Here is a 23,561-nt window from a genome sequence, read left to right as displayed (position 1 = left end):
AACTAATAAACAGATAAAGGATGCATACTTGCAATCTAGAGTGATTTTAAAATCCAAAACTAGTATATATAGCAGGGGTCTCCAAACTTTTTAAACAAAGGGCTAGTTTACTGCCCTTTAAATATTGGGGGGCCGGACTGTGTCCAGAGGAAGTAGAAAATGCCCTGGCATCGGTGGGAGCAAACAATGCCATAGGCTTGGTGGTCAGTGGGAGTAAAAAAAAAAATTAATTGATCGGTGTCTGTGGGAGAATTAGTACACCTTCTGTGGTGTCAGTGGGAGAAATAGTACCCCATTGATGGGGTCAGAGGGAGGAATAGTGTCCTGCCTTTGGTGTCATTGGAAGAAATAATAACTCATATCAGTGGAAGGAATAGTTCCCCAAGGGCTGGATAAAGGCAAGCTAAGGGCCACATCTGGCCCTCAGTCCGCAGTTTGGAGACCCCTGATATATAGTATCATTTTAGAAAGACTGACAAATATTCAGTTCTAAATCTGTGTTCTGAAAATTACCCATGTACTGCGTTTAAATACTGCCACAATTGTATCTGCAATATTTGTCTTGGTAGTTCTGTAATGCTTTCTGTTATTTCAAAAGTGTCTGTGTTTGAATAAATGGTATGTAGCACTTTAGCGTGGAACCAAAGTGTGTATGGACTGAATATATCATATTTTGCTTTAAAGTGGTTGTAAACCTGAGACATGAAATATGAACAAAGCATATCCCTCTATAATGTGTACTTGTCTCAATGCATTCATTCATTTTAAATGGCAGCCCAACTGCGGTGGGATTTTGCCGCAATTGTCGAGTGACAGAATCACATGGCAAATTGCACCTTTAAAAATTGCATGAAGCTTGTCGCTCAAAAAAGAGCAAGAGCTTCCTTTGGGCGACAAATGTGCATAGGGAAGCCCATTCATTTCAATCACTTCTATGTGAGACAAGAGGAATCACGTGAAGATTGTCCACACAAAATCAGGAGTGGGAACACAGGTTCTTGCTACTTTAAGTGTGAATGGGGCCTAAAAATAAAGCTTGCAAAATCTGGTGCAGCTCTGCATGGAAACCAATCAGCTTTGAGGTTTTATTGTCAAAGCTTAACTGAACAAGGTAAAGTTAGAAGCCGACTGGCTATAAAGCACAACTGCCCCAGATTCTGAGTGCACCAGTTTTAGTAAATGTGCCCCTAAGTGTCATTTCTGTCTGCTGCTTCATTGCTGTGCTATTAGAATAAATCAATTCTGACAAGACACCAATAGAAAAAAGGTGATAGGAGAGGGACCTCCAGCACACAGCCTATGACTGACAGCCTCAGCTCTTTTCCTGTGTGCAGGGGGGGGGGGGTGTCCCTTCCCTCCAATCAGCTGTCAGAGCTCTCCTCACTGAGCTCTGCAGTGTGTAATTTCAGCTCTCCACCCCCTGCTTTCTGAAAGCTCAGACAAGCTTTATAAATTCTGCACTTTAACTAGATGAAGAGAAGACTGCAGATAAACTGGTAAAACCTAAGGAAGATTTGTTTCATCTTTGTGTATCACCTGAGACCAGTCACTGGATTTATGTAAGGATTTTGAACCACTTTAATTCTGTTGAATTTCTGGTTATGTAATATGGAGTGGAATATAATTTTTTGAACTAAAGTTCGAAAATGTTACTTTACAGTAATCTTGTTTACCATACAATGCCTTATATAACTTTTTTATTTCTAGACAGTGAACATACCTTAATCAATTGTTCAATGCTGCTATATGTAGTCTTGAATTCTGGTCCATTTACGTCTGCCTGCATAATGATAAAACATTTACAAAACATCTGAAAGACCAAACAGCCAATTTTACACCATTAGGGCCAAAACACATTTTAGTGCTCCAATGCATTGTTGTCATGTATGGAACAATGCACATGATTCTGCAACATATGTTGATGCAAGTTAGCGCATTGCCATGTTATTCATTTTGAAAGGCACTCTAACACATGAAGGCATCCCAGCTCCAATGTACATTCAATGAAGCACACCACAATGCACAGTAACTCGTTGCCATGCGTTGTGCTGCACGGTTTCAGAAAAAAATTTGAATATCCATTTTTTGGTCCATTTTTGTACGCTGGCAGTCTTACTACAATGAACATTAATGCATGACACAATCCGAGATACAAAACACTGAAATGCAGAAATGTGAATGGGCCCTTAATGTTTTAAGTTATCTTATTTTAAAACAAGTCTTAACCTTTATGTATTCCATTATTAACAGATCATCAGTGGTATTATCCAGTGTTGTGATAAGGTGAACTGGCTTTTCTTCATCATCTTTAAAAGAAAATACAAAGAAAAACAAGTAAATGTAATTTTTCAATTGTTAAACTCAGAATGTGTCAAATTAAAGTGGAATTCCACGCAATTACACAGTTGAAATACATATATAAACTACTTTACTGACAAAGTATTTAAAATTCTGTACAGCCAGAAAGATAGCTTCCACTATTCCTGGGTTTAGCTTCAAACAGTCTGGGGTTTATTTACTAAAGCTGGAGAGTCCAAAATCAGACTCCCTTCTGCATAGAAACCAATCAGCTTCTAACCTCAGCTTGTTCAATGAAGCTTTGGCAATGAAACCTGGAAGCTGATTGGTTTCTATGCAGAAGTGAGTCTGATTTTGCACTCTCCAGCTTTAGTAAATAAACCCCTCTGTGTCACTTGCCTGCTTGCTGGAAGATGAATCACCAGTGTAAGTATGGTAGGCAGACAGGAAGTGAAGAGGTGACATGGGAAACTGAAAAGCTAAATTAGGAAATGGGGTCATCACTTGCCTGGTTCTGCACTGTGCCACAGTTTTACAAACAATTTACCCAATCATAGATGAACTGTGTCTTTAGTCATTTGCTTGGAACCCAGCTTTACAAACAAAAATATACCTGTGTATTGAGGACATGTCAAAGAGATCTCCCTCAGAAATGCATTTGCTGACATATCAAATGTACGAATACTGAGTTCTGTGCCCAAACCCATAATCTCCATCTGCAGAACAGTCTTCTCTGCATCTTCAGACAGGCTACACAATGCCAGTACCACCTGTTGGTGAATAAAATGCAGGACGTGCAATGACATACATTTCACATTATTAATAATGCAATCAAAATTAGTGTGCTGTAAATTGCCTCCACCATTGCCCTGTTTCTTCTTGCTGGAGGCTGCCATTTTGCTGAACCCAGGGCAGTCACTTCATTACTGAAAACTCACCCCCTCTCTCCTTAGTCTCAAAAATCATATGTCACTTTTTGCAATTACAGTGTGTACATTTCTACACTTTCGCCTAGCAACACAAGGGTCGTTGGTTCGAATCCCAACTACAGCACTACCTGCATGGAGTTCGCGTATTCTCCCTCTGCCTTCGTGGGTTTCCTTCAGGTACTCAGATTTCCTTCCACACTCCAAAGACATGCTGGTAGGTTAATTGGCTCCTGCCTAAATTGGTCCTAGTATGTGTATGTATGAATGTGAGTTAGGAACCTTAGAATGTAGGCTATTTGAGGGCAGGGACCAATGGGAATTTACAATATGTAAAGCAATGCATAAATTGATGGCGCTATACAAGTACCTGTAATAATAATAATAATCAGCCTTGATTGCATGTATTGGCTCAGCTCAAGGGGAAGGCTGCAGAAACTTTAAACTGGTCATAGATGGATTGAAATTTGGCCAGTTGAGCAGAGACTGGCTGAATTTTGATCCATTTATGGGCAGGCTGGTTCTACAGAAGTTGATCTCTCAATCAACTGCTGTATAACCAGCCTGTTGGAAAATTGTCACTCAATGACGCCAGCTATAGCCAGTGATGCTGAAAAGTGTATTCTGATGGCAGGGAACTCTCCCCACTGTCAGAATACAATAATTCAGTGAGAGGGATTCCACAATCCACCTTGAATGTATTAATGGGGGAATCAATTAATTTTCATTTGTTCAACCCACTGGTGGAATGAAAGAAAATGAATCAAGTATAGCCCGCATTACAGTGCAAAAGGTCACAGAGCTGCAGGCATCAAGATTCAGGGAGTTAAGACAATAATTTTGTAAATTTAAAATTTTTTGTGTTTCCCTGGCAGCAGAGTTAGTCCTGTCACCTCTCCTGATTTTCTTTTCTCTCTCCCTAATCTGTCCTTCCTCAGCAGTCTATGTCATTCCTTTTGCACCCCCAACTCCCCCGCATCCCCACACACACACACATCTTTAGGATGTCAGCAGGTAAGCCTTTTGTGACTCACTGATTTTTGGCACAGTGTTACAGCGGAGTTCCACTCACTCTGTAAAAAAATAAAAGTCAGCAGCTACAAAAACTGTAGCTGCTGACTTTTAAAAAACAGCCACTCACCTGTCCCATGATCCCGCATTGCCCCTGCCACAGCCCATTTCAGAGAGAGATGGAGCTCTACACTAAGCCTTGTAAATTTTTTAAAATAATATAAAACACAGTGAAAGCCCACTGGTTGTGAAGGCAAAAAATAACTAACAGTCAGAAAAAAATACTTACAACTGGTATCTCAAATCTCATCTGAAATTCTGTCATGTTTTTCAGTGTTTCCTGCTTCACTAACTGCTTCTTCTTCCTCGTGCTATTGGATCTGGTCAGTGAGCCACTGGAGACCTCAAAGAAAGGCAAGTCTTCAACTGGACTGGTGGGAGCATCATAAAACTCATCACATTCTGACTCTAAATCTAAAAGTAAATAGGAAAGAGCTATGTCACTTTATCACAGAACAAAATGATAATTATTGGAACTTAGATGCCAAACTGCACCCCTTCACTCATTTTTGGATCCTACACCCAGAAGTCACTCGTTTGTCAAAATCACTACTGCTATTCATTACTTCTGTCAGCCTTGTAACAGAGTTACAGCCCTACAATAAACTATTGCGCCCAGGGCAGCCAAACCTCCCACCCACCCTTTGTCCCAGCCCTGGTGGTAAAAAACCCAAACGCATACATTAAGTATATTGCAGATTACCAATTCTTAGATGTGGTGGCTGCATTAGTTTTCTTTAATTTACACTTGGTGATCCCATCAGTAAGTCTGTTGTTTTTCAACAGAACAGGCTGTCCTGCCAATGTAGCAAAGGTTTGAGACAAACCATTTATCACAGACAAGGGTGATTACAATGATCAACTTTTATTTATGTAAAACCTTTATCTCAAAAGGAACAAAACTGTTGCTCTATTTGCTTTTAAAGCATTAGCTGAATTTTGGCCTACATTTTTTAGCGTATCTAAATCTGCTAGTACATTTAAAACTATACGTTAGAGTGAAATGTACTATGTTACAATATAAATCTTAAATCTTACTCTCCCAGGTTTTTCACACTATCAGTCTAGCAGATCTATTAAATAGGGCAGTACTGCTGCAATGGCTGTGTGCAAAGCACTGCAACCTACATTAACTCAACTTGAAGTCATCCTTTCCTAATTTGACTGCAGTAATATATCTAACTGGAAGGAGCACTAATTCAATGAATTTAGTAAAAGCAACTTCTTTTAAAGGTCTTATATATGCATTACTTGTTTTTTAATTAGCATGTTAGCATATTAGCAGCCACTGTCACATTTGAAATTATTGTGGCTGTGCGGGGCTCAGCCCACACAGCTGCATCATTCAGCAACCTATGAATGAACAAGCTACAAGTCCCACTTGCCACTGCGGAACATGGCTTGTAGTTCTCAATGGACTACAAGTGCGCTGATCAGCGCACGCTCGCAGTCCATTCACACTTGCTCCAGCTTTCTAACTGGCAAAAAGCTGGAAGGAGAGTGTGCAGGAGCCTGACATTGCACCCACAATCCACTCGTGAGTGTAATGCTTTGTAGGCTTCTATGGGAGAAAATAATAAATGCACCTTTTTTCATGCAAAAATATGTGCATTTATTATTTTTTTACTTTAAGGTGAAATTAGGCTTTAAAGCACATTATAGAATAAACATATTAGTTTGTTTCCTTCTAAAACGGATCGGCAATATTGATAACTAAAAACGGCAGGTTGGATCCTTCCGTCGGATGCTCTACCCTCTTCTTTTCATTCCTCTCTTTTATTCTGTCTCTATTTTGTCTCTTCTCTAGATTCCCTCTATCTTTACTTTAAAATCAGGAAAGGTGGCTTTATGCGACCCACTATCCTACTCCTCAGCAAATGTTCCCTCCATATTCAATGACATCTCACGCCTAATTGGCTGGAAGCCCATGTTGACACTTGACTTGACCCTCTGAATCCTACTCCTGTAGATCTCAAATGGACGGCTGTCTAGGTGGACGCTTGAGCCCAATATTGAAATATATACGGATTCTTGATGTACCCATTAGAATTTACTCTAATGCTATCTGTCCTGCCATAAACTGTGGAAATTGTTATAGCTAACTTTTACATGGTTGTTGCCATCATAGTATTCTGTATACGAGATTGTATAAATGTTTCCAATAAACATATATTTCCAATAACATACAGTAAACAAAAAACACATTAGTGTGTTGATATAGTTAACAAATAAACAGCATTACCAGACTCAATAATTGATTGGAGATCCATTAGAATTGGACGTCTTGCTACAAGCTGAGGTGTGTTCAGAGGAGGGGATCTTTGCATCTGCATCAAAGTTTAAAAATGTAGAAAACTAAATGTACATTTGTTCTGCTTTTCTACATAAGAGCATATGTGTTAGGATTTGTCTGGAATCATTCCTTTTAAACTAGCATTTCTGATATCCATTCAAAAAACAAATCACATTTACTTTCAGTGTCAACACAAGAAGATAAAATATAGCATGAAAACTTACTTTATATACTACTTATGGACAACAAATTGCAGACTTACTAACAAACCCAACAACCCACCCAGCATATATGGTTTGCTATGGCTCTGTTCACAATTTAACTTGAATTGAGATTGCTTAAAAAAATACCTACTTTTGGATGCATGAACTTATCTATTTAAAGCAAACAGATGATCTTAGACTAAAGCTTTCATGGGACAAATCAAAGTGTTAAGAAGCCCTTAAACATAACTAAGCTGGAGAAAACAAAGGAAATCTAAATGTAGAGCTCAACTAAGCTTCCCAAATATCCACAAACGCTTACACCATACATAACGATTGTCTACAATTGTACATGCTGTATACAAGCAGAGAAACATTCAGACTTCCTAGGCACTATGCCTTTTGTATTGCCAGGAGCAGCTGCAATCCGTTTTCAAACTCAGCAGGTGGACAAATGTAGCACACCCCCTGCTTAAAGGGTTAGTTCACCTTTACCAAAACTGCCCATGCAGATAAAGTGCATGTATAGGTAAACACAAACTGTGCAGCTTTGACTACAGTTGAATAATGCCCTTGCTATAGGAGTAGGCCATTTATGTACCTCATGAAGCCTGATTGTAATAGCCCCAGGACACTGCTAAGAAAGGTCCAGCTGTCACTATTCACTTCACCATCACAGTAGTAAGCCCTCAAATCCTGAGCTCAGAGCTACTGCATCAGGAAAGAGAAAGCCCACTGAGGAGTTTGAATCAGAGAAAGAGCTCACTGTTGTGATGGTGAAGTGAACAGCAACATCCTGGGAGTTTTCCAGTCAGGCTTCATAGGTAAGTAAATGGTCTACACCTAGAGCAAGGGCATTATGCAATTTTTTTAAAAGTCACACAGTTTGTATTTTATTTACAGACGTCCCTTATTTACACAGGCAGTTTTTTGGTAAAGGAGAACTATACTATTAATCTTTTTTTATAAAAAAAAAAAATACAGTACAAGTACAAATAATCTTGTACACACATACAAACATCTACAATAGATACTAACTGAAAGTTTTTGAGGAGAGGCAGATGCTGCCGGAGGTCTTTCTGGTTTTGGAATGCTGTCAATCAGTTCCAGGATACCTCTGAGCTTTTGGTCAGCAATGCGTACAGAAAGCAAAGGCAATTCTCCAAACAACTTAAATCTGAAAAGTAAACATCAAAATGAAAAAAATAGGCACTACAAGATATATAATGTTATACCAAATATAATGTAAACAGATTTTACTTTTCATACGTTTGCCAAGACCTGTTGTCACTTTGCCTTGGATATAATTTGAACATTACTGAAAATATGTCAACCTGCCTTATAGCAGCAGTACAAGGTGCTTACAATTACCTTTGTTAGTCAGATAAAACTCTTGTCTTGTCCCTCTCATCCTGGTTTAAACTTTGCTACAAAGTACTCCAATTCTCTTATTTTAGGTCCAAGCTAAACCCCATTCACCAATTGTTGCCCTAGCCAGCAAAAACACCCTTTTCCACTGTGGAATTGCCTTTAGATGCAGGAAAAGCAGAGGATAAGCATGGCAAGCTCAAAAATGAGGCAAGTGTAACACAGTGAAATTAGGATCAGGAGGGCACACAGAAGAGGATTTTCCTGATAAAAGAGGAACCCTAAAGCAGAGCTACATGGCATCTGAGCACCACAAAGCAAAAATGCTATTTAATTCATTTTTAATATTCAGAGGAGACTCCCCCATCCATCCAAGCTTTATTTTGCTAAGAAAAACACCCTACAGCATTTCTGGCCATGGCCATCTTAAGTAAAGGCAGATGATTCATGTAACATTGACTTCCTGCAATCCATCCGCCCTTAGTTCAGGCATTCAAGCAGGAGGGCGTGGTTAGCTGAGAAAACCGCTCCTCCCCTCAAGAAGACTCCTGGGATGTATGATGTAATTTGCCTAGGCAAGAAACCAGGAAGTAACCAAAGAAATGTAAAAAACTGTTTAAAGAAAGTAAATATTATATACTTTTCTATCTAATTACTAATGCTAACAGCATAAGGATTAAAAAAAAGTCAATGTTGATTGAGAGAGTGAAATTCCACTTTAACCACTGTCAGGCTGCCCACCTGCAATGTACTGCGGACGGGCGGCAGCTACAGGACCAGGTATTTTGCCAACACGGGGGTGCGCAACCTCCCCCCCCCCCACAGCAGAATGAGAATCCCGTTAGTTGGGACCCGGTGATCATGTGACCTCTGTGCGGTCACATGATCACAATCACAACAAAGCTTTCTGAATCAATCTGATTCATAAAAGCTTTGCTTCTGTTCCTGGAGAGTTGAGATTGGGGAGATTTCCTGACATGATTTCTTTTGAGTCATTGCCCCAACATTCCCCTGAAATACAATTTTGTAATGACATTTGTATTTTCTTGCTGTACAATATGTTGATCATTGTTATATTCTACATCACATTTAACATTCCCTATGCAGCATACTTAACCATTTCAATACCGTGCAATTTTACACCTTCCTGCCCAGGCCATTTTTCAGGTTTCAGCGCTTTCACACTTTGAATGACAATTGCGCGGTCATACAACATTGTACCCAAACTAAAATTTTATCATTTTCTTCACACAACTAGAGCTTTCTTTTGGTGGTATTTAATCACCGCTGGGGTTTTTATTTTTTACTAAATTAACAAAAAAAGACCCAAAATTTTGAAAAAAAAACACGTTTTTCTTTGTTTCTGTTATAAAAGTTTACAAATGAATAATTGTTCTTCATAAATTTAGCCCAAGATGTATTCTGCTACATGTCTTTGGTGAAAATAACCCAAATTAGGATGTATTATTTAGTTTGTAGGAAAGTTATAGAGTTCACAAACTATGGGATATATCTGAATATTGATCAATCCTGAAGTACTGACGGTCAATCTAATTTCTTGAGGTCCAAGAATGTCAGAATAGTACAGATATCCCCAAATGACCCCTTTTTGCAGAGTAGACAGTCCGACGTACTTCATAAGAGGCATGGCGAGTTTTTTAAAGTTGTATTTTTTTTGTCATAATTTTTCGGAAAATGAAAAAATTTAAAAAATTATTTTCACTACTTCTTTTTTTACATACTGTCACCAGTGCAGTACAGCGTCATCATATAACTGGCATGGCGGTGAACAGGGACACTGACTGGTGACAGTATGAAAAAAAAATATATATATTTTTTTTATTTTTTATTATTTTAAATTTTTTATTATATATTTTTTTTTTTTTTTAAGATTTTTTTTCATATTTTACTATGACCAAAGTAGTACAATGTTACCATAGTACTACTTTGGGGAAGTGATCAGTATTTTTTATTTATTTTTTTTTTTTTTTACACAATTTGCTTATACTTTGCTATAAGCAAGCATTTACCTGAATGAAATCGATTCAATCAGGTTTTTTTTTTTTTGTGCTTAGCTGTGATTTGGTCACAGCTAATCACATGACATGTGCATGTGATTAGCTGTGACCATTCACAGCTAGGCACTAGTATACAATGGATGGCATGAATGAAGCCATCCATTGTATACAACTGTCATGTGACCTGCTGTGATTGGTCACAGCAGGTCACATGGTACCAGCAACGGGGGCCGGTACTCAGATCTGTCATCGGCCGTGTCCGAGGTACACGGCCGGTGACAGATCGCGCCGCTGCGCGGCTCTGCATTAGCGCAAACTGCGCATGTGCGGGAGCACGCCAAATGGCGTGCACCCGGAATGCCAAAGCACTTTTGAAGCTGCCAAACGGCCATTGGCTGGGCGGCTAATGGTTAAAGTGTATGTTTAGCCAATACAATTTTTTTATTCATTTTTGGATAGCGTTGGGAAATATTAGAATCCCTTTTACGTTTTTACTGCTATCTGGGCCTCAGTTGGAGACATTTTCCCTCATTTCTGGTCACAGTGATTTCAGCAAGAAGTTAGGGAAAATCTGCAATGGAAGCATAGATGGCAACGAAAAAAAGGTTCTTTCCCACACTCTTAAAAATAAAAAAAACCTGTCACCTGCTGTTGGAGGTTTCCCTATTTTCTGTGTGGTGAAATCCTTGTCACTAGGACAGTAAGTCTATGGCCCTCTTTGAGCTTCAGCTTTTTTATATGTGTGTTTGTACGTGTTTTTTTAAGCTTGTGCATTTTTGTTTTAGTCAATGGATGGCTACTTGATAGAAGAAATTTTCTTCAAGAAAATGCATGTTCCGTGTTGTTTCAGGCACTCCTATTAAAGTCTATAAGAACCAAAAATGTGCTATTCTTTTTCAAATTAGCTCATGTGCTTTTTTTGAAAAGAAAAATATATATTTTTTTTATATCTATACAGAAATGTTTTGCCTTTCATTTCAATTTTAAACTAAATGGGTTGTTTTACTAGGTGAGGGTTTACAATCACTTTAAGGAAAGTAAAACCTAACAGGGGTTCTAACTCTTTCCTCAATTTATAAAAAAAACAAAAAAATTTGGGCTGGATGTACACTTTAAGGAGTATTACTCCGACAGATTTAGACCAGCTTACTTTGGCATCCTTGAATCAGTTACTACCATGGCCCGGCTAAAATCAACTCTGAGATCCATTGGCTCCAAAATGTGTTGAGAAGAATGTTTCTTTTTGCGAGCCTCTTTCCAGTCCTCATCTAAAGAAAACAATGTTTAGTAAACATGAGAGCCAAATACATAAGCAGAGTCTTCAAGCAGTATTTAGCAGTGTTGGTTTTTTGACAGTCTGACAAATCACTCACTATGTTTGCTGTAGAGCAACTGCATACTGCTTAGCTGCACATCAAAACTCTCATAGGCCCGGGACATGATATCTTCAATGCTGTTCTGACCTGCTTTCAACTGGGGAAGGTTTGCACGACTTTTGCTGGTCATCTCAAATAAAAAAAAAATGTACAGTGTTAAGAAGCATTGTACCAATTAAAAGGTCTTTAAATAAACAGTGCAAGAGCTATAAAGAATAGCAATGTACCAATACCATTTTTTTTTACAGCAAGTACCATGCCAATTACCAATACTTGCAGGCAACTGTTTTGTTTACACTACAGCTGTCAACAGGTGAACCCCACTGACAGCTGAAAGAGTGAATCAGTTGTTAAGGACAAGGGCCCTCAGCTCTCACACCTGTTTCCCACTTATGGACCAGAGCAATTTTTACATTTCTGTTATGGACCTGTTTACTCAGCGATAACTTTGTCATTATTATTTGTTGATAACAACATATTACATATATTGTTTTTTTTTAAGGAAAAACAAGACAAATATAACACAATTTAAAAAAGCACACTTTCTTTTTCAGCATTGTCAGTTTAAAACTAAATTGTGTAAATGCACATAAAAAGTGCACTTTTATTCTGTCATTTGTCATGTTTAAAATGACATTAAAATTATGATTCTGGTACAAAGCATTGAAAAGTTATTTACAATTAGTAAAATATTTTTTTTCAATTTGCGAACATTTAATTAAAAAAAAAAACAAATACTTAACAAGTTGTTTTAAACCTACTTCATCAGCAGAAAGATACAAAATGAAACAATGGGTTTTTTTTTAATATATTTCTGTTTTAATGGCTGAGCAATGTTGTTGATAATCATTGTCAGGCTACTTTTTTTTTTTTTTTTTGATGGATCCAAATGGCAAGACAATTTATTTGTTTACACTTCAGCTGTCAGCAGGGGATGCAGTAGCCATTCCTTAACTGGCAATTGCTGGCTTTTTGTTTTTTTACGCCAGCACTTTTTTGTTTACATTTCAACTGTCAGTGGTGCAATCCCATTGACAGCTGAAAGAACTGAGCCTGAAAGATTCAGGTTCAGGTATCGGAGCATTTGCATGAGTACCGAGACTCATGCAAATGCTTAGTATCAGCACCGACACTGGTATCGGTACAACCCTAACAAAGAATTTAGCTAACTTCATAAAAGGGACAATCTTAACCCAAAAGTTATATTTAAATTACAGGTGGAACCTGGTGTGAGGCCAAACCAGCACCTGGATTCTCATGTCTTGGATATTCAAAGTGTGAAATCGTTATGACATAGTTCCTAACTCTGCACACAGTACTTTTTTTTGCATTTTTGGCAAGCACACCAAACCCCCCGCCCCCGAACTAATGGAAGTGAAATCAGCCAAAAGATGTTAAAAAAATCAAATTTTACAAAACTACTAAAAACTAAGTAAAGGCAAGCATTATAATTCAAATAAATAGATTTAGCTTATATGAAAAAGTTAAATACCTACCGATAAACTACCTAAATCCAAAATAAGCAAGTTAGATGTGCTCTTATAAAACCCATTTTGAGGAACAAGGATATATGAAGCCTGGAGGTTGATTTTTAAATCAAGAACCTTCTGTGTCTCTATAACATACAGGAGCCCTGGAATTGAAAACAAATCATTACATAAAAAGTTTCCAAAAAAAAGTGCAGCATTACTATATTGCATTTATGAGCAAGTAGCTTGGAAATAAAAAAACAACCAAATGTCTCCATAGCAGAACAGTGCCAAGAAAAGACCTATGCAGCCTCAGGCAGAACAGAGAAGCTGTGGAATATGTCAGAGAAGTAGAAGGGTAGGCTCTTCTAACTTTTCTGCAGATCTTATGGGCTTATGATAGGAGTATACTGTGGCCATCCAAGGAATTGCTAATGACAGTTTCAACAGCTGATCCAAAGAGCCAATGGGGGAGATTTACTAAAGCTGGTGCACACAGAATCTGCTGCAGTTGTGCATAGTAACCAATCAACGCCTTGGTTTTATTGTCAAAGCTTCATTGAACAAGCAAAAGTTAGAAGCTAAATGGTTACTATGTACAGCTGCACCAGCTTTAGTAAATCTTCCCCAATGCTCCTCGAATGGAAGGCAAATAATATGTTCCTTGAACATCTCATCAGCATCCCACATAACCAGAGTGTCCTACACATTTGTACACACTTCAGTCTTATGTGGAACATAAGTTCAAAGGCTTGTAAATAAACCATCACAGCTAAACGCATCAGGCTCCAGACATCAGCTCTACCAGTTCTATAACATGGGGATTGTCACTAGCAGTGGAAGGACTCTTTCTAAATTGAATCCATTCTGACGTGGTTTGACAGATCAGAATTATCATTAACACAAGACAGAGGGCATAACTAGTTAACTCAAATTGGGATCTAAGAACTCAACATCCTATCGGTAGAGTCCCCAATGGTAAGTACACTTTCAACCCATCTAGCGATGTCTGTGTTAACGTGGATCACTGGAGTAGAGGCAGTGTGTCCAAGCCTCCTGTAGGCAGCAGCATATTAACCCTGACTGTTTTCAGAATTCCTGAAATTCTGTGTCCCTCAAAGGACAATAAATACATTTTGTTTTGGCAATTTTTTAATATTTCAGCTATTTTTAATTCTAGCAGATTAAACTGCAGGCCTGTTTTAGAGTATATGTAAAGGCAAAGCTTTTTTTTTTCCTTATAGTGTTGGGAAGGGTTAGAGCATCTTAAATTTTTGTTGCTGTGTCCATTAGGGAGATTCCCCTCTCTATTGAAAGGGAACCAGTGACACAAAGACAGAAAGAGGAAATCCAAAATTTTAGAGATGTCACCATAGTAAGGTAAGAAAGTAAATCTACCAAGTCCCATGAAGAGGAGGGGGGAAAGGTCAAAGCCATTGGCGGAAGATGGTCACAGTTTGTACTACAAAGACCCCAGGGTCAATCGTTTGACAAGCTATATGTTAACTTACTGGGGGTATAGGTCTGAATTTCTTTTAGTTTACATATGTGTGCTTTCAAGGTAGTCCAAATCAATAAAATAATAGCTACAAACGTACATGCTTAGATTATCTGCAGAGCAAAATAACTACAATCCAACTTTTTAGATACCCTGGGGGCAAGAATTCCGTACTGTGTATTTCAAAATGCCTATAGATATCATTTTAAGATACACTGAAATGAGTTAGCTAATTAAAACAACTATACCCAAGATCTCAATGAGCCCAGAAAAACAAATTATACTGTATAACCAAACATCTGAAAAAGAAATGTATAACAAAAATACAAAAAAAACAAAATGAAAAATGCAGAAAACAATTACAAAAAAAATGTGCTTGCCTGTTGAGGTTTTATCTCGAAACTCTTCTAACTTTGTTAAAGTGGCTGATGTCAGTTGTTCAAGATGGACATCTTGTGGAGGCCGGAAAAAATCTGCTAAACTGTTGATGGTTCTCTAAATATGGCATAATACAAACACTTAGAACAATAAAAACACTTTCAAGTGAATCTAAAAAGTTAATCACTAGGATATGTAAAAATTATCTGAATGATTCTTACAGCATCATAAATTATTTCCAGAGGCTGGGAGTCCACTATAAGCCTTTGGTCTACCCGCTCATCCAAAGGATTTGTTTCAAACATGAGGCTCAATAATGAAATGTCATTGTCTGTTACAATATTCCGGGAAGACAACAGACAGGGTACAATCTTGTCCTGTGACATGCCAGTTATCTCAAATGTGCCAATTTGGGCTTCAAACCTGTATGTGGAATATGGGAAATACAAATTTCAGCACTCAGCCAGAAAAATGATCCCATAAAAAAAAAAAAGACCTCATGGTCACAAACTACAATCAACATCACTTATAAACAGCATAATGAAAATTGAATATACTATTCAATGGAACATTGTTCAGCTGACTCACCTGACTGCTTGTGCTCCTGGGCGTTGTTTTAACGTGGAGCTTAAGTCAGTTATAGCCAGATTAATCAATTCAGGCTTTCCTTTATCTTCTCGCAACTGCATTGACATACTTAACAACTTTACACATAAAACCACTGCTTCATACTAAAAAGATAAAAAAAAAAAAAACATAATTACAATTTATTGTATCTTTCAATTGCTGAGTATCACTAGCTTCCCTTTCCCCCCGAAAAAAACAAAAAGCAGTTGTTTTGACACAATTTTCCCATATGAGCTATGTGACAACATAAATAATATATTTATGTCAATATATTTTCTTTCCAAATGCACTATTATACACTAAGAAAGGCAGGTAGAAATGTCAGTTTATATTATGAAGGACTATTTATTTTTTGATTATACAATATTTACAAGTCCCAGATGTTTCAGGCAAGGACAATCAAGCCTGGGTATCCAAAGCAGTTTCTTTTTTTTTAAATGGTTATTCATAGTCAATGAATTGCTTCAAGTGTCATGAGAAAAATAAGAAAGGTGCCACCGCTGCCCATCTTCTGAAAGTGAATAGTGCCTCAAATACAATTTTGACCAGCCTCAGCCCGGTTTTGTTTGGTACACCAGCAGTTCTTTTCTGTTTTCCACAAACAGCCTACATCATGATACCCTGTTACAGCAGACAAATGAAATAGTCTTGTGAAAGCCTAGTCTGTCGATAAGATGCTTACTGCCAAGTGGGTGGAGGAAAAAGCAGTACCATAGATGAGATGTCAGAGGAGGGAGAAGAAAAAAAACAGAAATGATAAGACAGGTTGGTGAAAGAGTTAAAGGAGGTGCATGGGCTATATAATAAAAAAAAAAAAAAAAACATACAAACATACTCACCTCCATGCTGCAGCATCGTTCTGACAATGCAGCTGTCCCTTGCTGGCTCTAAGCTTCAGCTCTGTGCCCTGTGCTGAGAGCCAGGACCAGCTGTCAATCAGGCATCTGTGTAAATCCTGACAATATGGTTGGGAGCCTTCCAGAGCCTTGAGCAGCTCTATGAAGTCAGCTGACAGCAGGCTTCAGCTCACTGTCAGCTGATTCTGGGTTACAAAAGAGCAAAAGTAAGTGCACTCCTGTGACCCTGAAGACAAGTATGGCCAAAAAAGATTGTAACATCTTATTTTGCTGTTTTTCTCTCCTTCCTCTTTCAAAAACATCTGCTCTAAAATGATGCAGCATCCCAGGACTGCGTAGCATGTCAGTAGACATGATCACCCTCTTGCTGAGCCCAAGCTACACCTCAGGCTTCACATGACATTAAAGAATATGACATACATGGAGGCAGACAGAATAGACATTTTGCTGCTGCAAGCTCTCCCTGCTTGCTTATGACGGACATACATTTAACTGAAATTCGGCCGGTTCAGCAGATGCTGGTCAAATTTTGATTCATGTATGGGCAAGGCTGGTTGTAGAGAAGTCAATCTACTTCCAGATCGATCAGTGCTGCCAGCGGCACTGATCATTACATTTTGACAGTGGGGAACGCTTCCCACTGTCAGAATACAATAACTCAGTGTAAAAGGATTCCCCCATTCACATCAAGTATGTGGATGGGTGAACTGGGTAATTTTTTTTTTCATTCAGCCCGCTGTTTGAATTAAAAAAAAAAAAGAAAAGAATATATGGTCTGCGTGTATATATATATAGATAGATATATACATAATAGGAGCAGTGGTAAAGAAAATTAATAAGACACACTACTTGAACAAGGATGGTTATTAATATGACATATATATTCTTTATAAAGAACAATCAATTTTACATAGCTTTTACAGTTCAAGTTCTGCTTGAAATTAAGCTCAAATCATTTTTAAAATAACTATATTAGAATAGCTGGTAAATTGCACTCACTGTTTTTGGTAGAGTTGGGTCAATTGCTGTTTCACTGTATCCAATTGCTGCATACAACCTTGCTTTCTCCTCAGGTGTCATCAGCCCTTCCAGACCTTTACAAAGCAAATCTGTGTTACAATCCATAAAACTAATGCATCATTACTAGTAATCATGTATTATTACTTTTCTATAATTAAATATATCACTTTATCAGTGTAGTTAAATATGCTGTTAGATTTCACAATGTAAATTTTAAAAAAAATCCTTGCTCACTAAAAACATTCTAAAAAGAGCATTGACTGAAAGAAACATGCTGTGCATACAATGAAAATCAACATGTTTGAAGAACTGGAGATCAGGTAGTGGATCATTTAAAATGTGTGTATGTCCGTACCTAAGCATTACCATTTATTCAGATGGCAATGATGATTTAAAATTACCTTTAACTGATTTAACCATAGTAATCCCTTAAATATGAACTTCATGCATGGTTTTTACTGAATAGATGCATTGGTACAGCTTGGACCAATGTAAATATACATATTGTATACCTGGTAAACTTCTGTGGAAGCAGAGAATCACTGTAGTATTCGCTGCTACTACAGTGATTGCTGTGGTCTTACAAGCCATGTGCCGCGCAGCTGTCCTTCTGCATAGTAATCACAGGGGATCACCTATTTGACGTTCATAGAATGTCTTGTATTTTTTCCAATGAATACAAGGCAGTCTCTGATTGGATAATGTGGAAAGGCAGTGCAGTAATATGATCTAGATCTCGTCCAGTAAGGAAATGCACAGGACCCAGAAGGCTGCAGCGATCACTGTTGTAGCACTGACTACTATCGTGATTCCACAGCATTCCCAGAGATATACATACACTGTTACAAGCTGAACCAATGTAACTATGCAATAAAAAACATACCTTGAGTTCAGCTTTAAAAAACATGCTGAAATTAGAAGGAAACCTGTATTCTGCACAGCCATACAATTAGTAAACATAAAATTGAAATAACAGGAATAGTGCAAACAAGCACATACTTCCAGACTTTGCCTCTTCCTTCTTTTCTGTGTTGTCTCCAGACCAGCCCCACATCCATCCAAACCATCCCTTAGAATTGCTGTCCTCATCTTTTGCTCCTGGTCTGTATATTTTAAGGCCGGATTTGTTTGCCTGGACAGTAAAACAATAGAACCAACAATGATTTCATATTTGGCAATGCTTTCATATTTGCATTACTCCATAAATAATATTCCTTTGTCATATGGGGCTGTATGAACTGCACTTTGTTTTTAAACGGGAAGTGGTGCATAGGCAGCAGCATATTATGTAATGTTAAAGGACAAGCTGTTAAAATGTTTTCGTTGCAATCTTTAAATACATTTTAGAAAATGCTGTGTGATTCTCAGGAATCTTCAAACATTCTGAAAACAATGTAATTGTACTGAACTATCTTTAACTGTCATTACTGACTGAACATAACCATGTGTACTTTTTTCATTTCATTGTGTATTATCTATTCTTTCACCCAAGTCACCTATGAACATACACTATATTGCCAAAGGTGTTGGAACACCCCTCCAAATCATTGGATTCAGGTGTTGCAATCACCTCCATGGCCACAGGTGTATAAAATCAAGCATGCAAGCATGCAGACTACTTCTACAAACAATTGTGAAAGAATGGGTCGCTCTCAGGAGCTAAGTGAATTCAAGCATGGTACAGTGATAGGTTGCCACCTGTGCAGTCCATCCTTTAAATTTCCTTGTTACTAAATATTCCACGGTCAACTGTTAGTAGTATAGTAACAAAGTGGAAGCAACTGGGAACAACAGCAACTCAACCATGAACTAGTAGGCCACGTAAAATGACAGAGCGGGGTCAGCACATGGCATAATTAGAAGGGTAAAAAGATAAAGAAAGAAGGGTTTTTTTTTCTTTTTTTGTAAGTTGGGGTGTCAGTAGAGTATCCCATCACATCCATAAGAGGGGGCAACCTTTAGTGTGAGAAAGACTTTGTAGCAGCTCCAGTAGGCTTAGAGATGGATGGCTTGCCACAACCAGAAAGACCCACAGTTGACTATGATTGTGTCTGGGTGGGGGGAAATCTGTACAATAGAAGATACATAATGCAGAGCGAATTGAGAGGCTGGATAATTGGGCAGTCGTCTCAATGTATTAATCAATGGGCTTGCCAAAGAGTTTGCCTTTGAAGGGCATGCAAAAAAGGCATCTTTTCCACACTGGACCAGGGGAAAGTTCACCATGATTTTATCTGGCCCAGGTAGTCAATGGCTGGCTGTAGGGCAGGGTCTGCTAGTGTAAAGCAGGTATTTAGAAGAGTCTCCAAACATCTATCCACTGAATCTTAAAAGGAATTGGTACCCTCAACAGGGATGATAGATTTAGCATACAGTGCAAGAATGACTGGGTCCACAGTGGAGGCAGACCATTTTTTTGTTAAAAAGGTCAGGAGAGGAAATAATAATAATAATTCTCTGAATTTGGCAAGTCATTGTAAAAGACCCAACTTGCCTGATCCAAAGTAGGAAATGGCTTTCTACAGAGGGTCCTCTTTTTCAAGTATATACAGTATATCTCCAAAGTCTAGTATGCACTACCTTGAGCAATGAATCCATAGTAAACAACACATGGTGAGAAGGTAAAGAAAAATTATCTCTCTGGAGGAGAGAAATCTTGAGGTACCTCTGGAAGAAAGTCTTAGTCCCCCTTCATTTGTGCTGCAAATAGTGTATAAGGAAATTGTATTTGGAGGCAGAATTATAATCATAATCATGGAGAGGCAAGACACTTGACAACCCCCCCCCCCCCCATTCCAAAAAGTGGCAATAGCTTTTGAAAAAAGGGTGGAGTGAAGCTTGAAAGAAACTGGGAGATTCCCCTGAGCCTTTAGGGGACCCAGCGCTGTTTGTTCCGTGTGTTCCCGCTCCCAAGCACCTGTAATCCTCCATTGCAAAGTATGGGTCTTCCCCTACAAGACAACTAATGGATGTGGATTAAACAGGGTTCAGCACATCCTGTGCAATGGATTTGATGTCATCCTGGTGCTAATTGAGTCAGTTCAGTGCATTCATTATAAGGGAGTAAGAGTAATCCAGGCTAGTTGTTTAATTTTGGAGTTGGGCAACAGGTGGTGTGGCAAATGATCAGATTGCATTGACAGAAAATGACAGCCAGAAGTGCTCAGTTAAGATAAGCACTACGTCAGTAACTGGAAGGATAAGAATGTAGCGTATACTACAGAGTGATGAAGACACATAAGCCAGGAACTGGTATGTAAAAGGAGTAAAGGACAACCCTGTCTTACCTTGTCCACATCTCTGGTCCCATCCAGGATCCAGGCTTCTCCCATCACGGCAAGCATAAGCTCAGAGGGGTCTGGGTGCCACTGGAATGGCCCAAGGCCCTAGACCTATATAGCAGCCTACTGCTAACCAGACTGACTGCCCCCATGTGCCAAGGTGAACCCCAAACACAGGATCCAGTGCCTGAAGCAAACTTTACAGTCCATCCCCGGGACTGCAAGGTTTGGGTACAGTTCCCAAGGTAAGCTCAAGGGTCACCAATTTGAAAACTGTTAATCAGCGACAAAGGCAGTAAGCAGTCAGATCTTGATAGAAGAGTCAGTTGAAAAAAGTAATGAAATCTGGTGAAAAGTTGGAAATTCTTCTCCAAGAGGAGAAACATCCATCACTTAAGGACACTAGCAAAAACTCTGGAGCCTCACAGAGTTGGCAGGGACAATAGGGGCAGACCCAACAAAGCTTTTGCCAGTGTTCAAACACTGAAGTTAGTTGTATATAATCTAAGATCTACGAATGATTCCTGTGTTCTATAATTTACAATAAAAATAAAAGGTTTTGGCTAAAGACACACTTTAAAAAGCAGCAGTTACGGCCATGTGTTTCTTTTCTTCCTAACGCTTTTGTTACCATGCCAATCATGTTGCCATCCAATTATATGAGTATAATAGTGAAAATCAGGCCAGGCCCTATTACACAAAAATGGGCCTCCCAGTTGTTATTAAATCTGTGTCAATCAGCTTAGCAAAACACCTTTACATCAGCTAAAAGACTGCCAAGAAACATACAAAATATCACTAGAATCTGCAGTAGTATACTGTACATGTGGTGTGCCACAGTGCCTAATTTTATCTAGCCTTTGTTTTGCAAGTGATAAGGTGCAACAGCATACAGCATTAAAGGAAATTACTATATTTTACCAATTTATTATCTTTAATACTGATGCCCATATGACCCTACCAGGTTTTTCCACTGCAGGTTAGAAAACTAAAGAGAATGAGAGACAGAGAGAGAGAGAAAGAGAGAGATTGACAACCAGCCTGCAGCAAGGCACCTACGCTCACCTCAGACAGCAGTCTGAAATCACATGGTATGTTGCATTACTAGTTACAATCCAAGCAGATTTAGCCAGTTTATATGTTAAATTATTTAAATTCTTAAGGAACCTGTTGTTACATGCAACACCGTTTTCCTTTTTTGTCTATAAAGACCAGGGTTACTGTAGCTACACTTTTACATTTACAAGTTCATAAGAAGTTATATACCCTAAACAATCAAGCTTATCAAGACAGACAGGTATAACAGTCTGGCAGACTGGACCAAATAAGGATCAGAGTATCCTCCGATGGGCTCCGGTTGGTTTATAGGCCAAAAGCCCTAGATAGAGGTTATGAGCAGCCCCTGCAGTAAGATACACTAAGTAGGCAATTAAAAATCCTGCCCCCTACTCCTTCTGAGACTGTCCAGAGGGAGCTAGAATCCCCTATCACCATAGAGGAACTCTCAGAAGCTTTGATGAGAACTCCCAATAATAAATCCACTGGATCCGACGGCTTGCCGTTCGAAATATATAAGAAGTATGAAGAAACACTCCCTCCCGGCCATGCTTAAGGTGTTGAATGCCGCAGTGGAAGGGGGTAGTTTACCTCCCTCAATGAATGAAGCCATAATTATAGTGTTATTGAAGCCAGGAAAAGACAAATTACAACCAGACCCTTACCGCCCTATTTCCCTCCTGAATACAGACTCTAAATTGCTGGCCCGTGTTCTGGCCTCTAGATTAGCAAAGGTTATTGGTAAAATTGTGCACAAAGATCAACCGGGGTTTATTCCTTCAAGAGCGATGGCCAATAATATTCGCAGACTTTTTTTAAACCTACACATTCCAGTGGATAACCCGGGGGGAAGGGCCATCCTGTCCTTGGATGCTGCCAAGGCTTTTGACAGTGTAGAATGGAATTATCTATGGGAAGTGCTGTCCAGATTCAGAATCGGGCCTCAATTTATCAAGTGGGTGTGCATCTTATATGTGGCCCCTAGTGCCCATATACGCATTAATAGGAATCTCTCGGACTCATTTCAGCTTAAAAGGGGGACAAGGCAGGGTTGTGCTCTTTCACCCCTGCTGTTCGCCTTGGTGTTGGAACCTTCGGCAATTCTGGTGCGGAAATCCCTGGATATTGTGGGATTCAATAGAGGAATTCTCACTGAAAAAACATCCCTTTATGCAGATGACACACTATTGTATTTGGATGATACCTCTACATTATTATATCCTGTTATGTCTGTAATAGGTTGTTTTGGCAGTTACTCAGAATTTAAAATTAACTGGCATAAATCGGTCTTAATGCCCTTGGAACCTGTAGAACTTCCCCTTCCAGTTTGCGCACCGCAGATACAAGTAGTAACTTCATTTAGGTACCTGGGAGTGGTGGTATCACCTGATCAGAAACAATATTTAAACCTCAATCTTCTACCTCTGCTCCAAAAGGATAAATTGAAGTGTAACAGCTGGTGTAAACTTCCTCTCTCGGTCGTGGGCAGGGGAAATGTAATTAAAATGGTATGGGCCCCACAAATTCTCTAGATATTTCACAATTCTCCTGTATGGATTCCTAAAAAATGGTTTTAGAAACACAGTTCAGGAGCCTTATCTGGAAAGAACAGACTGCTAGGATAAAGGTATCCACATTACAATATGGCAAGGATTCAGGGAGGTTGGCGGTTCTTGATCCCAGGCTATATTTCCTGGTGGCTCAAATGCAGCACCTAGCTGGCTGGGATTTACTTGATACTGAAGATCCTATTATGGGCCTAATTTCCCTTCCTGATCCCACTCTCTCAGGTCTCTCTCACCTTGAGATGGCTCTGCCAGTC

General features: G+C 38.8%; 1 protein-coding gene across 1 annotated transcript in view; it reads right to left on the bottom strand.

Annotated features, from left to right (window-relative positions):
- Window positions 1–23,561, bottom strand: part of VPS13A (vacuolar protein sorting 13 homolog A) — a 290,475-nt gene that overhangs the window by 192,603 nt on the left and 74,311 nt on the right. The window contains exons 15-28 of the mRNA XM_089691099.1: window positions 18,402–18,534; window positions 17,382–17,476; window positions 15,487–15,629; window positions 15,120–15,321; window positions 14,901–15,015; window positions 13,050–13,186; window positions 11,551–11,683; window positions 11,328–11,445; window positions 7,830–7,968; window positions 6,538–6,622; window positions 4,525–4,709; window positions 2,912–3,068; window positions 2,227–2,306; window positions 1,721–1,780 (exon numbers count right to left, since the gene is read on the bottom strand). Of these exons, the coding sequence (XP_089547225.1) occupies window positions 1,721–1,780; window positions 2,227–2,306; window positions 2,912–3,068; window positions 4,525–4,709; window positions 6,538–6,622; window positions 7,830–7,968; window positions 11,328–11,445; window positions 11,551–11,683; window positions 13,050–13,186; window positions 14,901–15,015; window positions 15,120–15,321; window positions 15,487–15,629; window positions 17,382–17,476; window positions 18,402–18,534 (1,782 nt within the window). The remainder of the gene's footprint in view (window positions 1–1,720; window positions 1,781–2,226; window positions 2,307–2,911; window positions 3,069–4,524; window positions 4,710–6,537; window positions 6,623–7,829; window positions 7,969–11,327; window positions 11,446–11,550; window positions 11,684–13,049; window positions 13,187–14,900; window positions 15,016–15,119; window positions 15,322–15,486; window positions 15,630–17,381; window positions 17,477–18,401; window positions 18,535–23,561) is intronic.

Source organism: Staurois parvus, unplaced genomic scaffold, assembly GCF_062004578.1.
Source record: "Staurois parvus isolate SC_StPar_1 unplaced genomic scaffold, SC_StPar_1.0 ptg000549l, whole genome shotgun sequence".
NCBI lineage: Eukaryota > Metazoa > Chordata > Amphibia > Anura > Ranidae > Staurois > Staurois parvus.
The sequence above is the reverse complement of the archived record's forward strand: the minus strand, read 5'-3'. Positions and strand labels throughout refer to the sequence as shown.